The sequence below is a fragment of the Gracilinanus agilis genome, chromosome 1 (assembly GCF_016433145.1).
Source record: "Gracilinanus agilis isolate LMUSP501 chromosome 1, AgileGrace, whole genome shotgun sequence".
Classification (NCBI taxonomy): domain Eukaryota; kingdom Metazoa; phylum Chordata; class Mammalia; order Didelphimorphia; family Didelphidae; genus Gracilinanus; species Gracilinanus agilis.
This window is the reverse complement of record NC_058130.1, coordinates 791,951,772-791,972,863: the sequence shown is the minus strand read 5'-3', so window position 1 is coordinate 791,972,863 and position 21,092 is coordinate 791,951,772. Positions and strand designations below refer to the sequence as shown.

Sequence of the window (21,092 nt, the reverse complement as noted above, 5' to 3'; positions counted from 1 at the left end):
TGTTATTATTATAATACACGTGTGTCTATTAAGACTACGGGTCTTGGAGCATCTTGGCTTGTTATGACTGAGGGTTTCTGATCTAATCACTTCACAGTGACTTCTGCGTGAAGCCCAGAATAACTTCAGAAAGAATTATACCCGATGGAACACCTTGTGTCAGCCTCAGAGTCCATATGGCCACTTGCTGAAACAGGGACACTCATGGGTCACCAGTGGAGGAGAAAGAAACATTATGAACAGATAAAGTAAGCTTCTCAATTAACTCAAAGTTTCTTAAGTCCCATGAGCTTTACCAGGCACAGTGGGAGAGGTTCAAAAACATATTTTTCCTTTTCTAATTTGGTTTTACAGTTAGACTCAATGATAGAGCTGGAGATGCCTCAGGTAGAGATGTTCCCAAGAGCTTCCCCATGGCTGAGGATGAAGACTGATGGCAGGGAAAAGGCAGGCATCTGTCCACATTTAAAAAAACAAGAGCATTAAGAAAGTTTCTAATCTAAGAAACAGTGATGCTTAAATACTCCTCCCAAAAAGGTGACCTTGTGAGAGGCTAACCACTAATTGACTACCTCTGTGTTTGGGACTTCAACTGATGTTCAGTGATGCCTCCAAAAAGCCAGAGAAAAAATTCCCATATAATTCCTGTCCTCCTGGTAATTCTCCTACACTCCTCACCTTCTGTGCACATCACAGAAAAGGCCAATTGCTTCCTAAAAACCAGTCCCAGCCTCTCCAGGGATGGAGACCTTGTTATTGGGAGCTTTCTCCCTATGCATTCTGTAGAAGTGAGTAATGACATAGGAGCAGATCTCTTTCAAAGTCATCCTGACAAAAGTTGTAGAGATTACAAGTAAGTGCTTGGCTGATTATCTTGAAGTTCTCTTTTCCATTGTAAAGTTTACAAAAAGTACTTAGAGAAGGGGTTTCATTCTGTTTTCTCTCACATTCTCTCTGGGATCTCTGCCAGATCTAGGTATATGATTCAACCAGATGACAGAACCTTTTGTTTGATCTAATGTTATTGTGTATGGAAAGCATTTTATTAATCTCAAAAAATACACATTAATTGCAGTGAGCCTCAGTTTTCTCTCTTATAAAGTAGAAATAAAAATAGCATCAACCTCTCAGGGCTTTTGTGAAGTTCAAATGAGATCACATATGTAAAGTGCTTTACTAACTATATAACTGTTAGCTATTATTATTATTATTAATTAATTAATTAATATGGGTCTCCATTTCTTCCCCTGTAAAATAACACCTACCTTCTGAAGTTTTGGCGATGTACCTCATTAGTGTCTGCTGTCATGTTCAGGACACATGTAGTCCTGACAACTTTCTTGATGGTTGATTTTAAAGTTTTCTTCTTCATTTTCTGCCAGTGGGACAGTATGTAAATGTAGCAATATTTTCACGTGTTGAAATTCAAAACCAAAAGTGAAATGGACAAAAACATTGACTGAGGAACTAGAGTATTGGTGTTCAAAATCCAGATCTTTTTTCAGGGATGTTTGTCCTTTAGCATTGCCATGGTGAAATAACTTGGGAGTTCTAGAGATAATATAAATATATGACTAGGAGATGGGAGCTGAATAAGAATGGAAAAGATGTAAAAAATAGCCAATAGGTGACTGGATATTCCCTTCTGAGTTTCTGTTTCTGCATATTCTGTTTCTACTATCCTATCACTTTATCAATTATCACTCTATTTCTTGTTTTCCCCAGTTATCTCCCTTCCTGTGCTCACTGGGTTAATCTTCATTCAACAGTCAAAAATATGGAAATGAAGTGGCTATTACATTGCATTATATTATTTGAATCTTTTTTTAGGTTGTCTGTACTTTTTCACTTCCTGCTCAGAGTTGGTCCTTGCTGATTGTTGGGGGTGGCAGGTCCTACTCCCTCCACACCTAATGAGTTTTTTTAAAATTCCTGAAAAATATCCATTTTGACTGAGTTGTAGATAAGTGCAAGGAAGTGGGTTTTGATGGGGCAAAACTGCCTTCCAATCCAAATTGTAATCGAAAGGAATAAGAATATGGCAATGGTTTGCCTGAAGAATCAGTTATTCAAATATTTATTAAGTACTATTGTTTACCAGGCACTGTTCTAGAAGCAGCTGAGAAGAAATAAGCCCAAGGAAATAACCCATCCCACTTACGAGGAATTTACATTTTAATGAAGAAAACAATATTTTCATATAAAATGTACATTACATGAATATAATCTGAAGTAATATAGTATTGTTTTCAGTAATTTTAATTGTATTGCAGTTTGTGTACACATTTCAAGTTTTTCTGGCAAAGATAATGGAGTGGTTGTTTGCTATTTCCTTCTCCAACTCATTTTACATTCGAAGCAACCAAGACAAACAGGGTTAATTTACTTGCCTAGGGTCATAAAACTACTATATATCTGAAACTAGATTTGAGCTCAGGTCTTCTTGACTGTAAGCTTGGCACTTTTTACACTGAGATCATTTGGAATGGAAGCAAAAGACATTGAGAAAATCAAGATTCATGAAAAAATCTGCAAGTTTGTGCTGTAGCTATGTCTTAAACAAAGAGAGGATCTTTAGGAACTGAAAGGAGCTATTTATACATATGTTGTTTTCCCATTAGAAGATCATTGAGGGAGGGAATTCTCCTTTTCTTTTGATCCCCAGCATCATGCACAGTGCCTGATATATATATATTAAGTGCTGAAAAAAATTGCTTGCTGACTGAGTCTAATGAATTGAATTTGAATATTTTGTTCTTAATTTCCTACTCTTTATCCCTCAGGTGGCTGCACAAAAATTACCAGCAGGTCCTGGCCCTGGTATTTGCTGTGGAGGAGATCAACAGGGACCCCAATCTGTTACCCAATATTTCTAACCTGGGATTCTATGTCTATAATGCCTACCACAGTGATGAGAGAACCCTGGAGAGCTCCCTGAGGTGGCTGTCTGGGCAGAGCCAGTTTATCCCTAACTACAGCTGCTGGGGGCAGGACAAGTCTGTGGCTATCATTGGAGGAGCCACCTCAGCTCTGTCTATCCAGATGGGGACCCTGCTGGAGATCTACAAGTTTCCACAGGTGGGGGGTACTGAGACAGCCACCTTATGTGTTTTTCTCAAACTACTCAGTCTTGGGAGTAGTAGAGTGTCCTTCAGTAATAATCAAACTATGGGCTGAAAATTGAATTAGGTTTTCAATTTTTGTCTTGCTTAAGCATCCTAGATATACACCCGTCTCTAGCAGACTGAAGATTACCCTGGGCAGAAGCACTCCCTAAGTCATGTAGCCTCTTGGAAGCAGAACTAAGATGAGAGCCCAAATGCCCTGACTTGTAGTTCAGCAGGGAGTATGGTATGAAAAATTGTAAAACTTACATGACTAGAAGGATGTTAATATCTTCAACAGAAATAGGGAAATTAGGAAAGGACAAAGGTTTAGAGAGGAGTTAGTTTGAGGGTGGGAAATAATGAGTTAATTTGGGTCCTATGAAGTTAAGATGTATGTAAGACATTCAATTTCTAAGGTCTAATAGTCAATTGGTGATGCAAGACCTAAGGCCTGTGGAGAAGTTGGTGATGGATAAATAAATATGAAATGTATGTAGAACTGACAAGATTTCAAATTGTATATTAGAGAGATTAAAGGAGAGGAACCAGTCAAAGATGACTTTAATGCTATGAATGTGTCACATATAGGAATAAATGGCTGTTTTGAAGATAAAAAGGAAAGTATGGAAAAGGAGTTTGAAGTGAAACTCTTATTTTGTAAAAACATATATTTCAATTTTTCCAAATATACATGAAAAATGTTAAATATTCATTTAAAAATTTTTGTGATCCAAATTCTTTTCTTTACTCCCTTATTTACCCCATCTTCAAAAATAAACTATTTAATATAAATTTTCCTTTAACAATCATCATAAATATAGTCACATAGTAATTTTATTGCAAAAGAGAACTTAAACCAAAGTGGGGGGGAGCAAGAAAAACTAAGAAAAAAATGTAAAAGTCTGCTTTGATATGCATTCCTATTTGATGTACTCTTTATCTGATGCTGGACAGAATTTTCTCCTCACATAAGCTTCTGATTTATCTTGGATCTTGGTATTTCTAAGAATAACTGAGATTAATAGTTGATTATTTTACTATATTGATATTACTTTATACAATGTTTTACAAATGGTTTTCATCACTTCACTTTGTACCAATTCATGTCATTCCAAGTTTGTTCTGAAAGCATCCTGCTCATTTCTTCTTGAAACCAATAGTGTTCCATTACAATCATAAATTGTAACTTGTTCAGCTCTCCTCCAGTTGATGGAGATCTCCTCAATTTTGAATTTCTTGGCTACACACAAAGTTGGTGTAATTTTTTCTTTACAAGTACTTTTTTGTTTCTAAAAATCTCTTTTGGCTATAAACCTAACCTCACTACTTCCCTATCCCCAAACACCTCAAAATCCATACTTCTCTTTTTCTCTTGAAGTCAGTCATTTACTCCTCTCTCTAACTCATGGTCATAACCTCATAGTCAACATGTCAACCTTTTCTCTTTTAATCTCTCTATATACAGTTAAGTGGACAAGTCTCATCACTTCCACGAATATACCTAATCAAAGGTTATGCACAGTTTTATACCACTTTGGACATAGTTTCAAAATAGTTTCCAGAAGGGTAGGATCAGTTGGCAACTCCATCAACAAGCATCAGTGTCCCTATTTTTCACATTCTCTCCAACATTTCCCATGTTTCTCCTCTGTCACATTAACTAATCTGAGAATTATGAAGTGATGCTTCACATGTCTTTTAATCAATAGTAATTTAGGGGATTTTATATGACTATAAATAGCTTTGATTTCTTTTTTCTGAAAACTACTTATTCATATCTTTTGACCATTTATCAGTAGGAGAATTATTCATGATCCTGGGCAAGATCTATCTTCTCAGAGCAGTATTAGCCCTTGCAAAACTACATCCTATCTTCTTATTCTTTGTCTTGTCACAACTCTATATATCTACTTTTTAACCCAACAATACCACCCTTATGTCAGTATGCCAAAGAGATCAAAGATAAGGGAAAAGAACCTACTTGCACAAAAATATTTATGTTATCTGTTTTTTATTTGTGGCAAATAGCTGTAGAGAGGACGCAGATAAATCTGGGAATGACTAAAATGTTGTGTTATATGAGTGTAATCAAATAGTATTTCACCATAAGAAATAGCAATCAAGATCACAAAAATCCTGTGATGTTTGAAGGTTTTGCTATTGATATGTTCAATTATTTTGTTTGTTTTCCTAATATTGAACCAGTCCTCCATTGCTGATATGAATTACATCTGTTATAGTGTATGATCTCCTGATATGTTGCAGTAATCTCCTTGCTAATATTTTATTTAAACTCTTTGTATCCAATAGATGCAGGAAAAAGCCTTTCACAAAATTTAATACTCATTCCTATTGAAAACACTAGAAAATAAATATAGGAATAAAGGGCCTTTCCTCAAAATAATAGACAGTATTCATTTAAAAACAAAAGCAAGTATCATCTGTAATGGGGATAATTTAGATGCCTTCCAATATTATCACGAGTAAAGCAGAGATGCTCATCATCACCATTATGATTCAATATTCTACTAGAAATACTAGCAGTAGCCATTAGAGAAGAAAAAGAAAGTGGAGTGATCAAAGTAGGCAATGAGGAAACTAAACTATCCCTCTTTGTAGATGGCATGTTGGTATACCTAGAGCAGGGGTTGGCAACATATGGCTCTCGAGCCATATCTGGCTCTTTTGAGGGCCAGATATGGCTCTTTCTGCAGGAGCCATAAAGTCAATTTTTTTCAGGCACTGTTACAGGAGCACGCACTGTGAGCACTGTACAGCTCTCACAAAATTACATTTTAAAAAATGTGGAGTTTATGGCTCTCATGCCCAAAAACTTTGCCAACCCCTGACCTAGAGAATTTGAGAAAATCCACTAGTTAGGAGAAATAATCGATAATTTTAGCAAACTTGCAGGGTAAAAATTAAACCCCAATAAATCATCAGCCTTTTTATGTTTCTAACAAAACCCAGAAACAAGAGTTAGAAAGAGAAATCCCATTTAACATAACTCTAGACAAGATAAAATACCTGGGAATCTACTTGCCAAGACAACTTCAGGATTTATATGAATATAACAAAACACTCTTCACAGAAATAAAACTAGTTCTAAACAATTATTTATTTCAAAATAATAACATTCCCCCATATTCATATAACTCATTCAATTATTCCCAAATTGATGAGAACCCTCACAGTAATTCATTGCCTCCATAAAAAGAACTGGTATAAATAGTTTTCTATCCATTGGTCTTTTTCCTTTTTTTAAAAAAGCTCTTTTAAGTTCATGCAAAATAGTATTATCATGGTATCAAAGGATATGCCCAATTTAGTAACTTTTGAGGTATACTTCCAAATTGCTTTCCACAACAGCTAAAGGATCCCCAATGATATGTCAAATTCCCAAAGCTCCTCTAACTTTTGTAATTTTCTTTGATTATTAACTTTTCCAATCCTATAAACGTGAAGTAGACCCTCATAGTTGCTTTCATTTACATTTCCCTGTGTTCCTAGTTCTAATGATTCTTACCCATACCTTCCATTGAAAACTGCCCATTTATTTCTTTAACTATTTTTCTGTTTGGTTATAAGTATTCTTCCTGGTAAATCTATTTCTCAGATATCTTAAAAATGTAGCTTTTATCCAAGAAAATTATTCAAACATATTCCCACCAATTACTTATTTCTCTTCTAATTTTGTCTGACCTGCCATTGCTTTTGCAAAAACTTTATAGTTTTATGTTTTCAGAATTGTCCATTTATCTGCTGTGCCCCTCAATCCTCTGTTTGATCATGAGTTGTTTCATGATCCACTAATATGGAAGGTATTTTTTGATTTATTCGTCAAATGTCTTTTTTTATGTCATCCTTTATGTTTAAGGTATTACCCTCTTGCTGGTTATCTTGGCATGATATAAGATTTTGACCTATAACTTGATTCTGCAGGACTGCTTTCCAGTTTTCCTTGCAGTTTTAATGAATAGTAAGTTCTCATCCCTAGAAGCTGAAGTGTTTAGAGTTATCAAACTTTAGGGTACTGTGATTGTTTAATTCAACATATTTTATAGCTTGTCTTTTTCATTAACTAACTCATATTTCTTATATAATATCAAATTATTTCAATGATTACTACTTCTTAGTAAAATATGAAATGTTACTACTAGGTCCTTCCCAATACTTGTCAGAATTTACATTGACATTATTGGTATTTTTTTAATCCAGTTCAATTTAAATATTCTTTTCCTTCATATGTGAAGGAAAGTTTGCATTTGATAGTTTAATGTTGAATAAGTAAATCAGTTTAAATATCCTTGAAATTTAAGTAGTTAATTCTTAAATCCACCACCTTTCTTTTAACACAACATAATTTACTGATAACGTATACTTTCCTGAAATCGTTCAATAATATGAAAGGTGCTGAAATGAAAATGCCCCATGTTTCTTTCCCATCCAGATCAGCTATGGGCCTTTTGATTCCATCCTGAGTGACAAGGTCCAGTTCCCTTCACTCTACCAAATGGCCCAAAGGGACTCTTCCCTGCACCATGGTATGGTCAAGTTAATGGTACATTTTGAATGGACATGGGTAGGTCTGGTGACCACAGATGATATGAGAGGTGAGGAATTCCTCTGGAACTTAAAAGGGGACATGATTAAGCATGACATCTGTCTGGCTTATACTGAGAAGCTCCCAGTGAGTGAGAGAAGACACACAGAATCTCAGGATATGTTCATGCCACGTATTGTGCAATCCTCAGTTAAAGTCATTATTATTCATGGTGACACAGATTCACTCATGATCCTTAGATATTCACAGCCTTTCCTTATCTTCCTGTGGAAGGTCTGGATCACCACTTCTCATTGGGACATCACCATGAGACCCCAGTGGAATGATGGCTACAGTTTCCATGGAGCACTTTCATTTTCCCAGATGACAAAAGAGATCCCTGGTTTCAAGTCCTTTCTCAGGACAGTGAACCCTGCCAAATACCCAGAGGACCCTTTGCTGAAGGACTTCTGGTTCTCAGCATTCAAAGGCCTGAAAAAAATGGAAAATGAGGATCCAAATGAGTGCTCACCCAATGCTTCCTTGGAGATGCTTCCTCTTCAATTCTTTGACATGGCAATGTCTGGTCTGAGTTACACCATCTACAATGCTGTGCATGCTGTGGCCAGGGCCCTCCATGAAATGCTTCTTGTTACATCAGAGAGAGAATCTATAAGAAATGAAGAAATCTGGGTGCCTCAGCCATGGCAGGTAACATTAAGTGACCCATCTGTACTAGCTATTGTGCTAGGTAGAGCATTTACATCAAGGACTAGTTATTTCTTCAATGTGTAAATTTCCTTCCCAAATTCACTTTGCACATTTCTACACAATATAGTCTTTTAGTTTCCTAAGAAATCTATAAATAAATCAAAAAATATTTGTTAAGATCTAAATATGTGCCCAACAGTATGCTAGGTACGGAGGTACAAATAAAAAAGTGAAATGACACAAACAAGGCAATGGAGGGAGAGAAAGAATTAATAGTTTTAAGGGAGAAGTGATCACCAAGAGTGATCTGGAAAAGGAGGTTCTGGAACTGTAACATGAAGCCAGGGATTCTGTGTTGAAGTGTTAAGGGTTTGGATTTCATGTTTGGAGAGAGTAAGGCAAGTCCTCCTCTCATATTAAATGTTTTAATGTCAAACATTTTATTTATAGAAACAATAAACTGCAAGGAAGAACAAAGAGAAATCTCACAGTTTTTCCTTCTCCCTCTTGAGTATTCTACTCTGCAGATACATATTCATGACATTTATTTTCAGTTTTTAAAAACAAATTCTACAACTTTCTAGGTTTTAAAAATTATTTTGTAGTTTAAAACTTATTTTATTATAGCCTCAGCATTTAAATTACGGGTTTAACTAAAAACATATTTTTAGGGCAGCTGGGTAGCTCAGTGGATTGAGAGCCAGGCCTAGAGATGGGAGGTCCTAGGTTCAAATCTGGCCTCAGCCACTTCCCAGCTGTGTGACCCTGGGCAAGTCACTTGACCCCCATTGCCTACCCTTACCACTCTTCCACCTATAAGTCAATACACAGAAGTTAAGGGTTTAAAATAAAAAAAAAATTTAAAAACATAAAAAAACATAAAAACATATTTTTATTTGGTCCTATAAAATGAGTAATGAGATTTTGAGCCCTGCTTCCAGGAAAGTAGCATTTTTAAGGAGAAATATTGCTTACACCACAGCTTAGCATTTGGGAAGGGATTTGTATTTACTATCTTGCTGAAGTAATTACACAACTACTTAGAAACTGGATTGAAGAAAAAATCCGTTATTTATATTTAATAGCTTGCATTTTGTAATAAGGAATAAATCAAGGTAGATAAGTGTAAAAGTTAGAAAAGTATATTTGAAAATGCAAGCTTGAGTTGAACATTCTAAGGGCTTTTAGAATGTGGCAGAAAGGGCACAGAGCTTTTGAACTCTGGGACAGTTGGGAAGTTTGCTACTGGTAGAGGAACGTGTGCCCTGATTTCACTGAAGAAACCCCACTTGAGGATTTACCAAATAGGTCTGGATCAGCAGCTTTGGAGGGTGTACGTCCAAGTCTGTGACAGCCTATTGAAGTGACCCAGTGAAGTTAGTGGACTGTACCAACATCCTGGACCCTGGGATAGCAGAGAACATTGTTGGAGTAAGTAGTGAGATCCCCAAACCCTGTCAAGCTTGTATTTAGTCTAGTCTAGTATAGTGTAAGTTTTATCTTCTCTGCCCTGATTTCCTGAACCATTTAAACCCCTGTATCTTCCCTCCTATAGTGGTTAAGAGTAGTTTGCCCCATTCCCACTTGCCCTACCTTATTTTATTATTAAAATCCTTTTATGTTGCTTCCTAACATCTCATTATAACCGCAAAGGGCTCACAAATATTTAATTAGGTTCCCTGGATAAGTTGAGTGTTGAAACTCTGGGAGCTGAGAGTCCCACCATTGATTGACAGGTGAAGACCATTGGACCTCAGAATGTTCCCAGAGGCCATGAGGACAGGAGAGAAAGCAGTTGGCTAGGGGGTTATAAATACCCTGGCAGTCCCTGACAAAGGGTTCTTTGCCTTTTCCTTTGGACCTGGGATCTGTAGACCCTGGTCTATTGGGATCTGAGGCTTTCTTGGCTCAACCTTGCAAGAACTCCTGTCTGAACCTCATTGACATTTGCCAAACTGTATCCAGACCGAGAATCCTCTTATTCTTCTGTCCCCTAGATATTTAGGTATTCAAACCATCCTTCGGTATCTAGGTATCCCAGGGCCCAGGAGGGATCTGGGAAGTGGTCAGGAGAAGAAGAAGTGGGTGGAAAGGGTGGTTCCTAAAGGCTGTGAAAGGCATAATATCTGGCAAGAAGAAGAAACTGAGAGACATCATACAACAGCTTGGTTGCCCTGGTTTGGTTGTGGCCAGGCTGAGCCAGGGGAGCTAAAACAAGCCAGAATCACTCACCTGCCTACAGTCCTGAGGGATTAATATTATCAAAGATTAGTTTAGGGTTTCCTATTCCTCTTCCCATTTCCTAAATATTCCTTCCTTTCCAAAATTATATAAACTCTTCAAGTTCCTTCCTGGAGTGGTTGTGTCTTCACTTCTCTGGAATGGGAGAAAACGCAGTCAGATAAATGTGTCCAAAGCTAATGGAGCCCAATAACTATTATTAATCAACCCCAGGTGGGTCCTGAAAGGAATACCCATTCACTGACCTGAAGGATCCTGCCTGAGCACTATTATAAAGGAGGGAGGTGTTACAACATCTAGCTAGGTGGAAAGACTCAGGTGATCTTGCACTAGCCACACATCTGAACTACCACTACTGTCACCCAATTAAGAGTGGTAGTATCCAGTTTACTCTCCTTTATTTATAACAGTTTTTGGCGAAGCCAGATTATAGAATCTATCAAAAAGAGAGAATAGAAGAGCAAAGAGAAATGGGATTGATTAGGATGTTGTTTATACTGGGGACCATAGCAATGTTTTTATATTCTTTCACTCGGGGAGTAATCAAATTATGGTTCTACATTATACCGGAATATTTCATAAAAATATTAGCCATCTATGACACCTATAAATATCTAACTATAACCATGGCAGAATTTATATAATACTTGAAAGCACTGATAGTGGTTCTGATAACTGTGATTCAAGGGTTAATGGCAGTGAGGAAATTGATTAATGTGATGTTTGGAAAAGGCAAGAATGATAAGGATGACATCATAGCCATGATGAAAGAACAAATGAGGTTGATGATTGAAACAAACAACAGAATAAGATTAGGTCAAGATCTGGATAAACACACCATAATGCAATTAGAAACCATCAAGGGCATGTATAAACCAAAAGACAAGCAGACTCCCAAAGTAAAGATGACAGACACTAGCACACAGACAGAAACTGAAACAGGGACAGCTGCACAAACTGAGGCTGGAGCAATGGCACCTGCTACTGTGACCTTGCTACCAATAATTGACCAAACACAATTCCGGGCTGATGGGGTAGCAGTGAACATGAAAACATACAAGGTGTTCACGGCTCAGGATCTGGAAGTGTTGAAAAGGAGATTCCCCAAATTCTTTCTGTCTCCTTACAAGGCCACAAAGGAGCTGAAGCATACATTTAGGGTGTTTAATCCATCTTATGCTGATGTGGAGTTTATACTTGACAAATTTTTCACTCCAAGTGAGAAAACAAGATTCATTGATGAAACTATGAACAATGCAAATTTAGTGGACTGGCCAAGAGATCACTCAGCAATAGATTTGAGTTCACCTGCTAATATGAGAGAATTGATAAAATGCAGGACAGATCTATTGGAGGCAGGCAAAATTCATAGCAAAAGGTCAAATGGGTGGAATAAATTTGAACGGATGAGGCAAACTGAGGATGAGCACCCGAGTTTGTTCCTAGACAGGTTGATTGAGAACTCTGAAAATCTCCTAGGTTTCAATAGGGACCAGGCAGATGAAGCATTACCCCACATAAAGAGGCAATTCATAAAGGGAACTAGTGTGCCTATTCAGGTGTATTTCAGGCAAAGTTGTCCACAGTGGGAGGAGTTGTCACTGGAAGAAATAAGAAAATATGCCACATACATATATTAATCTAAACAGAAAGAACAGCAGATTAGACATGAGATAGACTCAGAGAAAGACAAGATAATTCAGGAGTTGAGATAGGAATTGAAGGAGGCAAGGAGAGACTGATACAGAGAAGAATTTAAAAATTATGGTTTACAAATCACCAAAAATAGAGAATTTAGACCAAAAAATACTTATTATAATCAGAAGAAGCCCAAAAATTGAGTTCCAAAAATTTTCTTGTGCAATAAACCAGGTCATCTGATAAGACAATGTAGATTCAGGAAACAAATTGATTTTAATAAGGATAGGACTGATAATTACAAGAAAACTTATGTCAACAGCAATTGGGCAAGCAAATCTCAAAAGTCACAAGATTGTTGCCAACATGATAGTAAAAAATCAGATGAGCCATCTCTAGGTGAAATGGAAAAATATTTGAAATTAGGAATAAGACCAAGAAGTACACAATGAAGGTTAACCTGTAATACACACCAACCAAGAGAAAATACAAATAAAGAGAGCAAAAAGCTCAAAGGAAAGAATGAGGCTCAAATACTAATGATAGACATTAATGAGGAAAATCAATACACCACACTAGAGAAAAGACAAAAGTCCTCTGCTGAGGTAGAGATGGAAGATGAATTGAGAGAGTTGCATAGACATATCTATGGGGACAAATTCTTCTCTTGTGGAAAGCACTAAATTTTCACAGACTTCAAAGGAAGAAGTGAAAGAAATTGACAAGAGCTTAGTTACAAGTGATTCATACTTTGAACTAGACAGTCAGAGTAACATTGTTGCAAATAGCCAATCGCTAGCTATGCTGGACAATGTGAGAAGCTCAGGGGAAAGACTTGGTAACATGGCCAAGCCCGAGAGAAGTGCTTTGCCAGGGAGAAAGAAGTAACTTCACTTAATGTAACACCTGATATCAAAATGGAGGGCGAGAGAGAAACACTGTTTCAGACTCCAACCTCTAGCTCAGGGAGCATCATAACAACAGAAAAAGGGATACATTCCTGCCTAAACCCCGAGGCTGAGAGTTTCAAGCCTAGAAACAATGTAGCGAGCACCGTGATTTCAAAGCGGCCAGCAAGAGGAAAATTTGAAAAAATGGAGGACACTTTGAAATCGAGGCTCACAGAGGCAGGCTTACCCGTGAACATCTACAGCTTAAAAGATACCACACACACAGGGCTGAGACCTCAAGACCTGGTCATAGGGAAGGAAAATACACCTAATCCTTTCCCTGGAAACATGAATGGAGACTCACAATGCCCTGGAGTGGAGGGGAAAACGGACAAAATTCAAACTGTTGTCCAAGAGAAGCCATTTTGTACTCTAGGCACAGAAGACGAACAGCTAGGGGGAGGGGCAGAATCGGACATCAAAAAGGAACTGCACATGGAGGCAGACATAAGTGAATTCATCATTAGACTACAGTATATCTCCTGATAGAGAGGCATTAAGTTCTGAAACTATTACTCCACTGTCACTGAGAGAAGAGAAACAGATGCTACTTTTACATAACAATAACAATAAAGAACCATTGATCACAATTCAAATCAATGATGAATATATAAATGAGATAATTGATACAGGAGCAGATATAAGTTGTTTAAAGAATCTCCCTAGAGATTGTGAGATGCTTGGATCAGTCATAGTAAAAGGAGCATTGGGCATACCCCAAACTGCACCAAAATTTCAGCCCAAAATGGTGAAGTTGGGACCCATAGAATTCGACCATCAATTCTTGTTATTACCATCATGTCCAAACAATCTCATAGGTAGAGATATCTTATGTAAATTAGCCACAACAATCTATTACCAGACAAATGGGGAAATATATTTGCATCTTCCCAAAAGGTCATTGAAACATCATCCCAACCTGTGCTTAGATACAATAGCAGAAGATCACACAATCTTAGTACTGGATCAAGACAACATCTATAAGATTCCAGATACACTACCCATAGGAGTCTGGGCTGGTAGTTCCTCAGATGTAGGTAGGATCCTATCTGCTAAGCCAGTTAGGATAAAGGTGAAAGGAGGAGTGTCACCACCTAGAATTCCTCAATTTATATTAAGCAAAGAGGCAGTGGCAGGAATAAGATCAATAATTCAAAGCCTATTAGATCAAAGCATACTAGTACATAGATTTTCAGAATTTAATCCTCCTATATTACCAATAAAAAAGGCAAAGTTAGATGCTAATGGTAACACCCAATGGAGAATGGTACAAGATCTTTGGGCAATAAATTCATATGTGGAACAAATCCATGCAGTTATTCCAAGTCCATCACAAATAATTGCAGGAATTACACCAAATTCGAAATGGTACACCGTCATTGATCTTTCTTTAGTATCCCAATCCACAAGGACAGCCAAAGATTATTTGCTTTCACCTGGGAAAATAAGACCTTAAATTGAACACGTTTGCCCCAGGGGTTCATAAATAGTGGGAGTATCTTCTGTCAAATATTGCAAAAAGATCTTGACTCTATGTCATTCATGGCCAGCAAATTGGTGCATTATGTAGATGACATCCTGCTAATGTCACCAATTGGAGATATCTGTCAATGAAATAGCATTCATCTCATAGAAGAACTGTATAGGAGAGGGCATATAATATCCAGAAATAAAGTCCAGTAGGTTAAAGATAAAATTGAGTTTTTGGGTTTCACATTGCAAGGTGGAACTAGGAGCATATCCAAAAAGAGAGTAGAAGACATACAAAGACTCAGCTTACCTAAGACCAAAAAGCAATTAAGAGCAATAATTGGCATGACCAGCTTCTGTAGACAGTGGATTCCTGGGTTTTCTCTAATATCAAAACCTTTAACAGAGTTAACCAGGAAAGACATCAAAAAACCAGAGAAGCTGACAAAGGAACACAAGCATGCCATTGAGAAGTTAAAGAGAGCAATTCTATCTTCTCCTGCATTAGGCATTCCAGACCACAACAAAACTTTTCACCTGTTTATCCATGAGGATAAAGGAATTGCCTGTGCAGAGCTCACACAATACTTAGGAAGCAACTTGAGACCTATTGCCTACTACAGTTCAACGTTCAATCCAGTTATCCAAGGAATGGTTTCCTGTTTAAAGATTATTGCTACTGTGACTCTGATGGTTAGGAAAAGTTCTAAGCAAGTCCGGGAGGGAAGCTAATATTATATTCACAGCACCAACTTGAAACCATGCTGAGGAATGCAAATCTGCAAGCTTTTAAATCACAACATCTCTCCCAGTGCCAAGCAATTTTATTAACAAATGAGAACTTAACCTTCCATAAATGTAAAACCATTAATCCAGCAACTCTTATCCCTGAATTACCACTAGAAGGGGATAGCCTTCACAGTTGTAGTGATACACTGGAAATAGTGCAAAAGGCTAGAGAAGATCTCTCTGATATTCCTATGGAAGGAGCCGGTCTTACACTTTTCTGTGATGGCTCGAGTTAACAACATAATCAGCAAAGAGTTTAAGGAGCAGCAGTCACTACCCAAAATGAAACCCTATGGTATGCAGCACTTCTGCCAGACATCTTGGCACAAGGAGCAGAAATCTACACATTAACACAAGCTCTCCAAATTGCTAAAAACCAAGCTGTGAACATTTTTACAGACTTGAGATATGCATTTTCGGTAGTTCATGCATCTGGAGAAATCTGGAAGAAAAGACGGTTCATAACTTCAAATGGGAAAGCAATAGCATATGGAAAACTGATAAGTGAATTGTTAGAAGCCACATAGTTACCATCAAAGTTATCTGTCATTCACTGTCAAGCACATCAAAAGTTAATGGGACCAGTACAGCTAGGCAATTACAGAGCAGACATCAGTGCGAAGTTTGCAGCTAGATTTGGACCAAAAGCTATATTTCACTTATCCTTAGTGGATAAACATGAATTACTACAAGCTTACTCACAAAAGGTAGTGGAATATTGGCAGAAAAACCTTGGAGCCAATCTAGTGAATGGAGTATGGAAGTCCATTTCTGGAAAACCATTTTTGTCAAAATTACTGCACCATACTGCTTGCTCAGCAATTCACAGAAAAGGCCATTATGGAGTTTTAGGAATTGTGGATACAATTCGCAAAAGCTGGATAGCTATAGGTGTGACAACAGAAGCCAAACGGGTGTGTGACAGTTGTATAGTGTGCCAACAGTATAACAAGGCTATAATTAAAACCAAAGCCTATGGAGGAAAACCACTAGCATTCACACCATTTGAGTGCTTGCAAATAGATTGTCACAATACCAAGATGTCAAAAATATAGGTACATATTCATGATAGTGGACAAGCTAACAAAATGACCAGAGGCATTCCCAGCCAAGAAAAATGATGCAGCTTTCCTAGCAAAGATGCTACTGAGGGAGATAATTCCAAGATTCTCTATCCCAACAGTAATCTCATCTGACTCTGGTAGTCATTTTTTAAACTCTATTCTAAAGCAAATCTACCAGGTGCTAGGAATTAAGAGACATCTATGTTCTATCTATCAACCTCAGTCATCAGGAGCTGTGGAACGAACTAATCAATCTTTGAAATCAATGATTGGGAAGCTGTGTACAGAAAGTCATCTTAAATGGCCAGATGTCTTACCTATGGCGCTTTTCTACTTGAGAAGACAGCCCAATAGTCAAACACACTTGTCACCATTTGAACTACTGTATGGTCAGCAATAATGGGTAAGAAAAGCTCCACAAGACACTAATTACCTATCACATCTAGGAACTGAGTGCAAAATCTATGAGTATGTGACCTTATTGAAAGAAAGATTAGATGAATTTCAAAAGTTATCTTTAATGCAGCAAAGAGTGCCACTTGGCTTTAACCTACATGATTATCAACCTGGAGATAAAGTTTATATCAGAAATTTCACAAGAAGATCAGTGTTATAAGCGCAAGGGCTCACAAATATTTAATTAGGTTCCCTGGATAAGTTGAGTGTTTAACTTTCATATCAAGTATTCCAGACTCCCCCATTCCCCTATTTCAATTTTCAAAAGGCATTGTCAAGTACTTACTGATGTATATCTCCTCCTGCCTGAAGTAGCAGAAGAGCCCTTGGCTAACCTAGGACATCTGAGGGAACTAATATTTCTGAGGACCTGGAGGACTTAGGGTATAGAACAGGTTAACCCATGGTGGAAAGGACCCTATTATTTTAGTCCAACCACTTCCATTGCTGTTAAGGTTATGGGGAAGCCTGGCTGGACTTATCTTTCCCGTGTTGAATCTTTTCTGCCACCAAGGATACCTCCAGTACCAGACTTATGCACCTGTAGAGATCTTAAGTACCTCTTTGGGAAGACCCCTAAATGATCCATGAAGACATTCCTTGAGTATTTTTTCTCTAGGTTCAAAACCTTGAAACCTCAGATGAGGGCTCAAGAAAGCTGTCTACCTATTCAGCATCATCTACTGGATATTGCTTAGTCCTCCTTCCACTCATAGAACCCTTCAAAACTCACTCCATTTCAGTCAGGTACAACTCTAGGCCCTTTGTAAACCTGAGGTAGTTATGGAAAATATGACTTTCATCCCTCATGACCCCAAAATGAATTTTGGATTCAAATTGTTTGAAGGGAGAATGATGAGAGAGGGCAGGTCCCCCTGGTATGGGCAGTGCTTGTGGGCTGTGGTGAGTATAATTTGTCCTGATTAGGGAGAATGCCCACCGACAAATTAACCCAACAGCTATGTGTAACATGCCTTCTCACTTAAGGAGAGGAACACATTCCTACCCCTGGAAAGAAGGGCACAAACACACTACCTAGAGGAGAAGAGCTTACCCTTTTGTCTTGTCCCCCAAACCCACAATAAAGTCCTGTCTTATTCCCTGTGGAAAAGGTCTGAAGTTGAATTTTTTCATGAATGACACAGAACAACACTTTGTCCTCATCAGAGATTTTTAGTATCTGCAAGACTCACCTCATATCAAGACTGAGGTAGACTCTTCCAACTCAGAAGGGCCCAGGAAAGACATGTTATGGAGAGCATAAATTGGCCTAAGGGAAGGAAGTAAGGTTTCTTGCCTTGGAATTGCAGAGAGAGAAGGTGGCTAAGAGAACACCTGTGCATGTTGTTGTACTACTGGCTGGGGGGAGGCAGGTAGGAGAATGCCTGTAGAGGTGGTCTGGCTTGGGACTGTCTAGGAGGGCTCAGTCTTGCTTGGGGCACTCTATGGGAGATCTAGTATGCCCAAGGTCTGGTTTTGAACTGGCATTACTTGTTTCGGGGAGAGGATGCCTAGAAAATGACTGGCCACATGAGGTTTGTGTCTTCTTTTCCTCAGGACTCCTTTTTATTATTTCCTAAATAATTATAAATTGAGATACAGAATCCAGAGAATTTAAATCATAGCAGATAATATCTTCTGGGTTCTACTAATTTCACTACTCATTATCTCATAATCTTTCCATATTTAAAAAAAATCTACTCATAATTTCTTATGGAACAATAGTATTCCATCACAATCCTAGGCCTCAATCTAGTTGGTCATTCCTAAGTTGTTGGACATCATCTTGCTGTCCAGTTCTTTGCCACCACTAAAAGAGATGCTATAAAAATTTTGGAATATCTAGATTACTTTTATTTTCCCTAATATCCTTGGGAAGCAGACCCAGTAATAGTAATATACAGTGTTTTATAACTCAAAGAGAGTAATTCCAAATTACTACTAGGGAAAAGTCTGAAAAAAATTGCTAGATCAGAGAATTTTATTAAAAAATAAAAACCATTTTCACTCAAATTAAAAGGAAGTTTTAAATATGATTCTATACTACAGAATCTAAAATGAATCATCTCAAATTTGTGAAAAGCTATGCAATGGAGGTGAAAATATACAAACTAAAGAGTTTCTGTCCTCAAGGTGCTAAAAGATCTATTGGAGAAAAGTATGTACATGTGTATATTTATTCAAAATAAATAAAAAAAGGAAAATGAGACAGTGTGTAATCTAAATATTCTGGTCATAAAGGCTGAATGAGTGCATTCTATTGAAAAATAGTCAATGCAAAGATAGGGAGGAAAGAGATATCATATATAGTTCAAGCCATAGCAAAAAAGAGAGACTAGCTATAATATAGTGTGTAAACGAAATAAGATTAAATATGATGGGCATTCTTTCCTTAAATGTCATTTCAATATGATGTCTCTTGAATACATTCCAAATTATTAAAATGGGACTAGGCCAGACTTTGGTCTAAGAATTATGTGACTTCTCTGCAATTCGGAAAAATGTTGTGAGCACTACATGCAGGGATGAATGGAACCTTTAACTCAGATTTCAATTAACATCTTTTTAGCCAACATTAAACTGGAAACACTAAACTATTCCATAGAATACAGTCTACTCTCTAGATCATTTCTTACAGAAACCTAGATATTTATTACTCACACCAAACAAGAGCAATGACTTTGGGCCATGAGGACTGGGATCTCCTATAAAGGCCATATATCTTTCTTTCATAAGAAACCTGACTTTGGGCACTAGGCAGTGACTGATATTTCTTCCCTTTCAGCTCCACAATTTTCTGAAGAAAATGCAATTCAACAATAGTGCTGGTGACCGAGTATTTTTGAATGATATGGAAAATTCTGGGGCTCATTATAACATTTTGGAGTACTTGTTCTTTCTCAATGACACTGAAGCTCTGGTGAAAGTGGGACAGTTTATTCCAAATTCTCCATATGGTCAAGATTTTACCATTTGTAATGAGGCCATTGTGTGGGGCTGGAATGAGCCAAAGGTCAGAAGCAATTTCAGATTTCACGGAAATATATCATATTTCTTAGATCATTTACACAATGAACTTTTGAAGGTTAAAATCCTGCACAAATATTAGCTATTCTTATAAATTCATACATAGCCAAATCATCATCTGCTCCCTCTTTCCACTTTCTTCCCAGGATGACAAAGAGTAAGTAGTCAAATCACTCAATTTATTTTATAAAATTCACTGCATTTCTGAATATTCAAAAACAATTTGGTTTCTCAAATTGTATTTACCAAATTATGGCTGGATTTATTATTTACTTTCTTTTTAAAAAATGAACTCCATCACAGCTTTGATTCTGTCTGCCTTACATCATATGTGAACAAAAAATTAATGTAGATATTCTAGAACATTATTCAGCCTTTCTTTTAGCCATCAGAGTTCTTACAATGGACAGGATTACACAAAGAATTATAGAATATTATAAGTGAATGGGACCTTTGCATTTCATCAATCTTCTTTTTCAAATGACAAATATAAAACCCAAAGCAGAGGAGTAGTTCAGCCAAAGTCACATGGTTGCTAATGAAAGGGGATTGAAATAATATATTTTGCGTATATGTCTAGTGGGCATTCTCTTATATATACTTATTGATTAATGGGCCTGGGAGAAGTCCATAGCTTTATAATAAAATATCTTGCCTTGGCTCAAAATTACATGAATTGTCATGAATAATTGACTATACCACGTGTTGTTAGGGCCCAGATCCTTGAAGCTGTGTAATTAGAATTTGGTCCCCAGGACTCTCTTTCCTAGGATCCTATTTGCACACTCAGTCTGGGCACTAACCTAGGGAAGATATAAGTTTTGTGTAGCTCCTCCCTCTCTCTCTCTTTTCCCAGTAAAGCTGTTGTGGAGATTGGGTGAGAGTCCTACAGGAGACTTTTACCCACATATTTTACTGGGCTTTCTAATTGCATTTTTTAAATTTTTTCTTCTTCAAGTAATTATTTTTTTTTTTAAATTGTAACATATCATTCTTTACTTTATTTCCTCCATGAATTTTTTTTAAACATTTATTAATATTCATTTTTAACATGGTTACATGATTCATGCTCCACCTTTCCCCTTCACCCCCCCCC

General features: G+C 37.3%; 1 protein-coding gene across 1 annotated transcript in view; it reads left to right on the top strand.

Moving 5' to 3' along the window:
• Positions 1-644: 644 nt before the first annotated feature.
• Positions 645-21,092, top strand: part of LOC123232492 (vomeronasal type-2 receptor 26-like) — a 47,549-nt gene continuing 27,101 nt past the window's right edge. The window contains exons 1-4 of the mRNA XM_044658943.1: positions 645-811; positions 2,739-3,078; positions 7,558-8,361; positions 19,755-19,982. Of these exons, the coding sequence (XP_044514878.1) occupies positions 774-811; positions 2,739-3,078; positions 7,558-8,361; positions 19,755-19,982 (1,410 nt within the window). The 5' untranslated portion in view covers positions 645-773. The remainder of the gene's footprint in view (positions 812-2,738; positions 3,079-7,557; positions 8,362-19,754; positions 19,983-21,092) is intronic.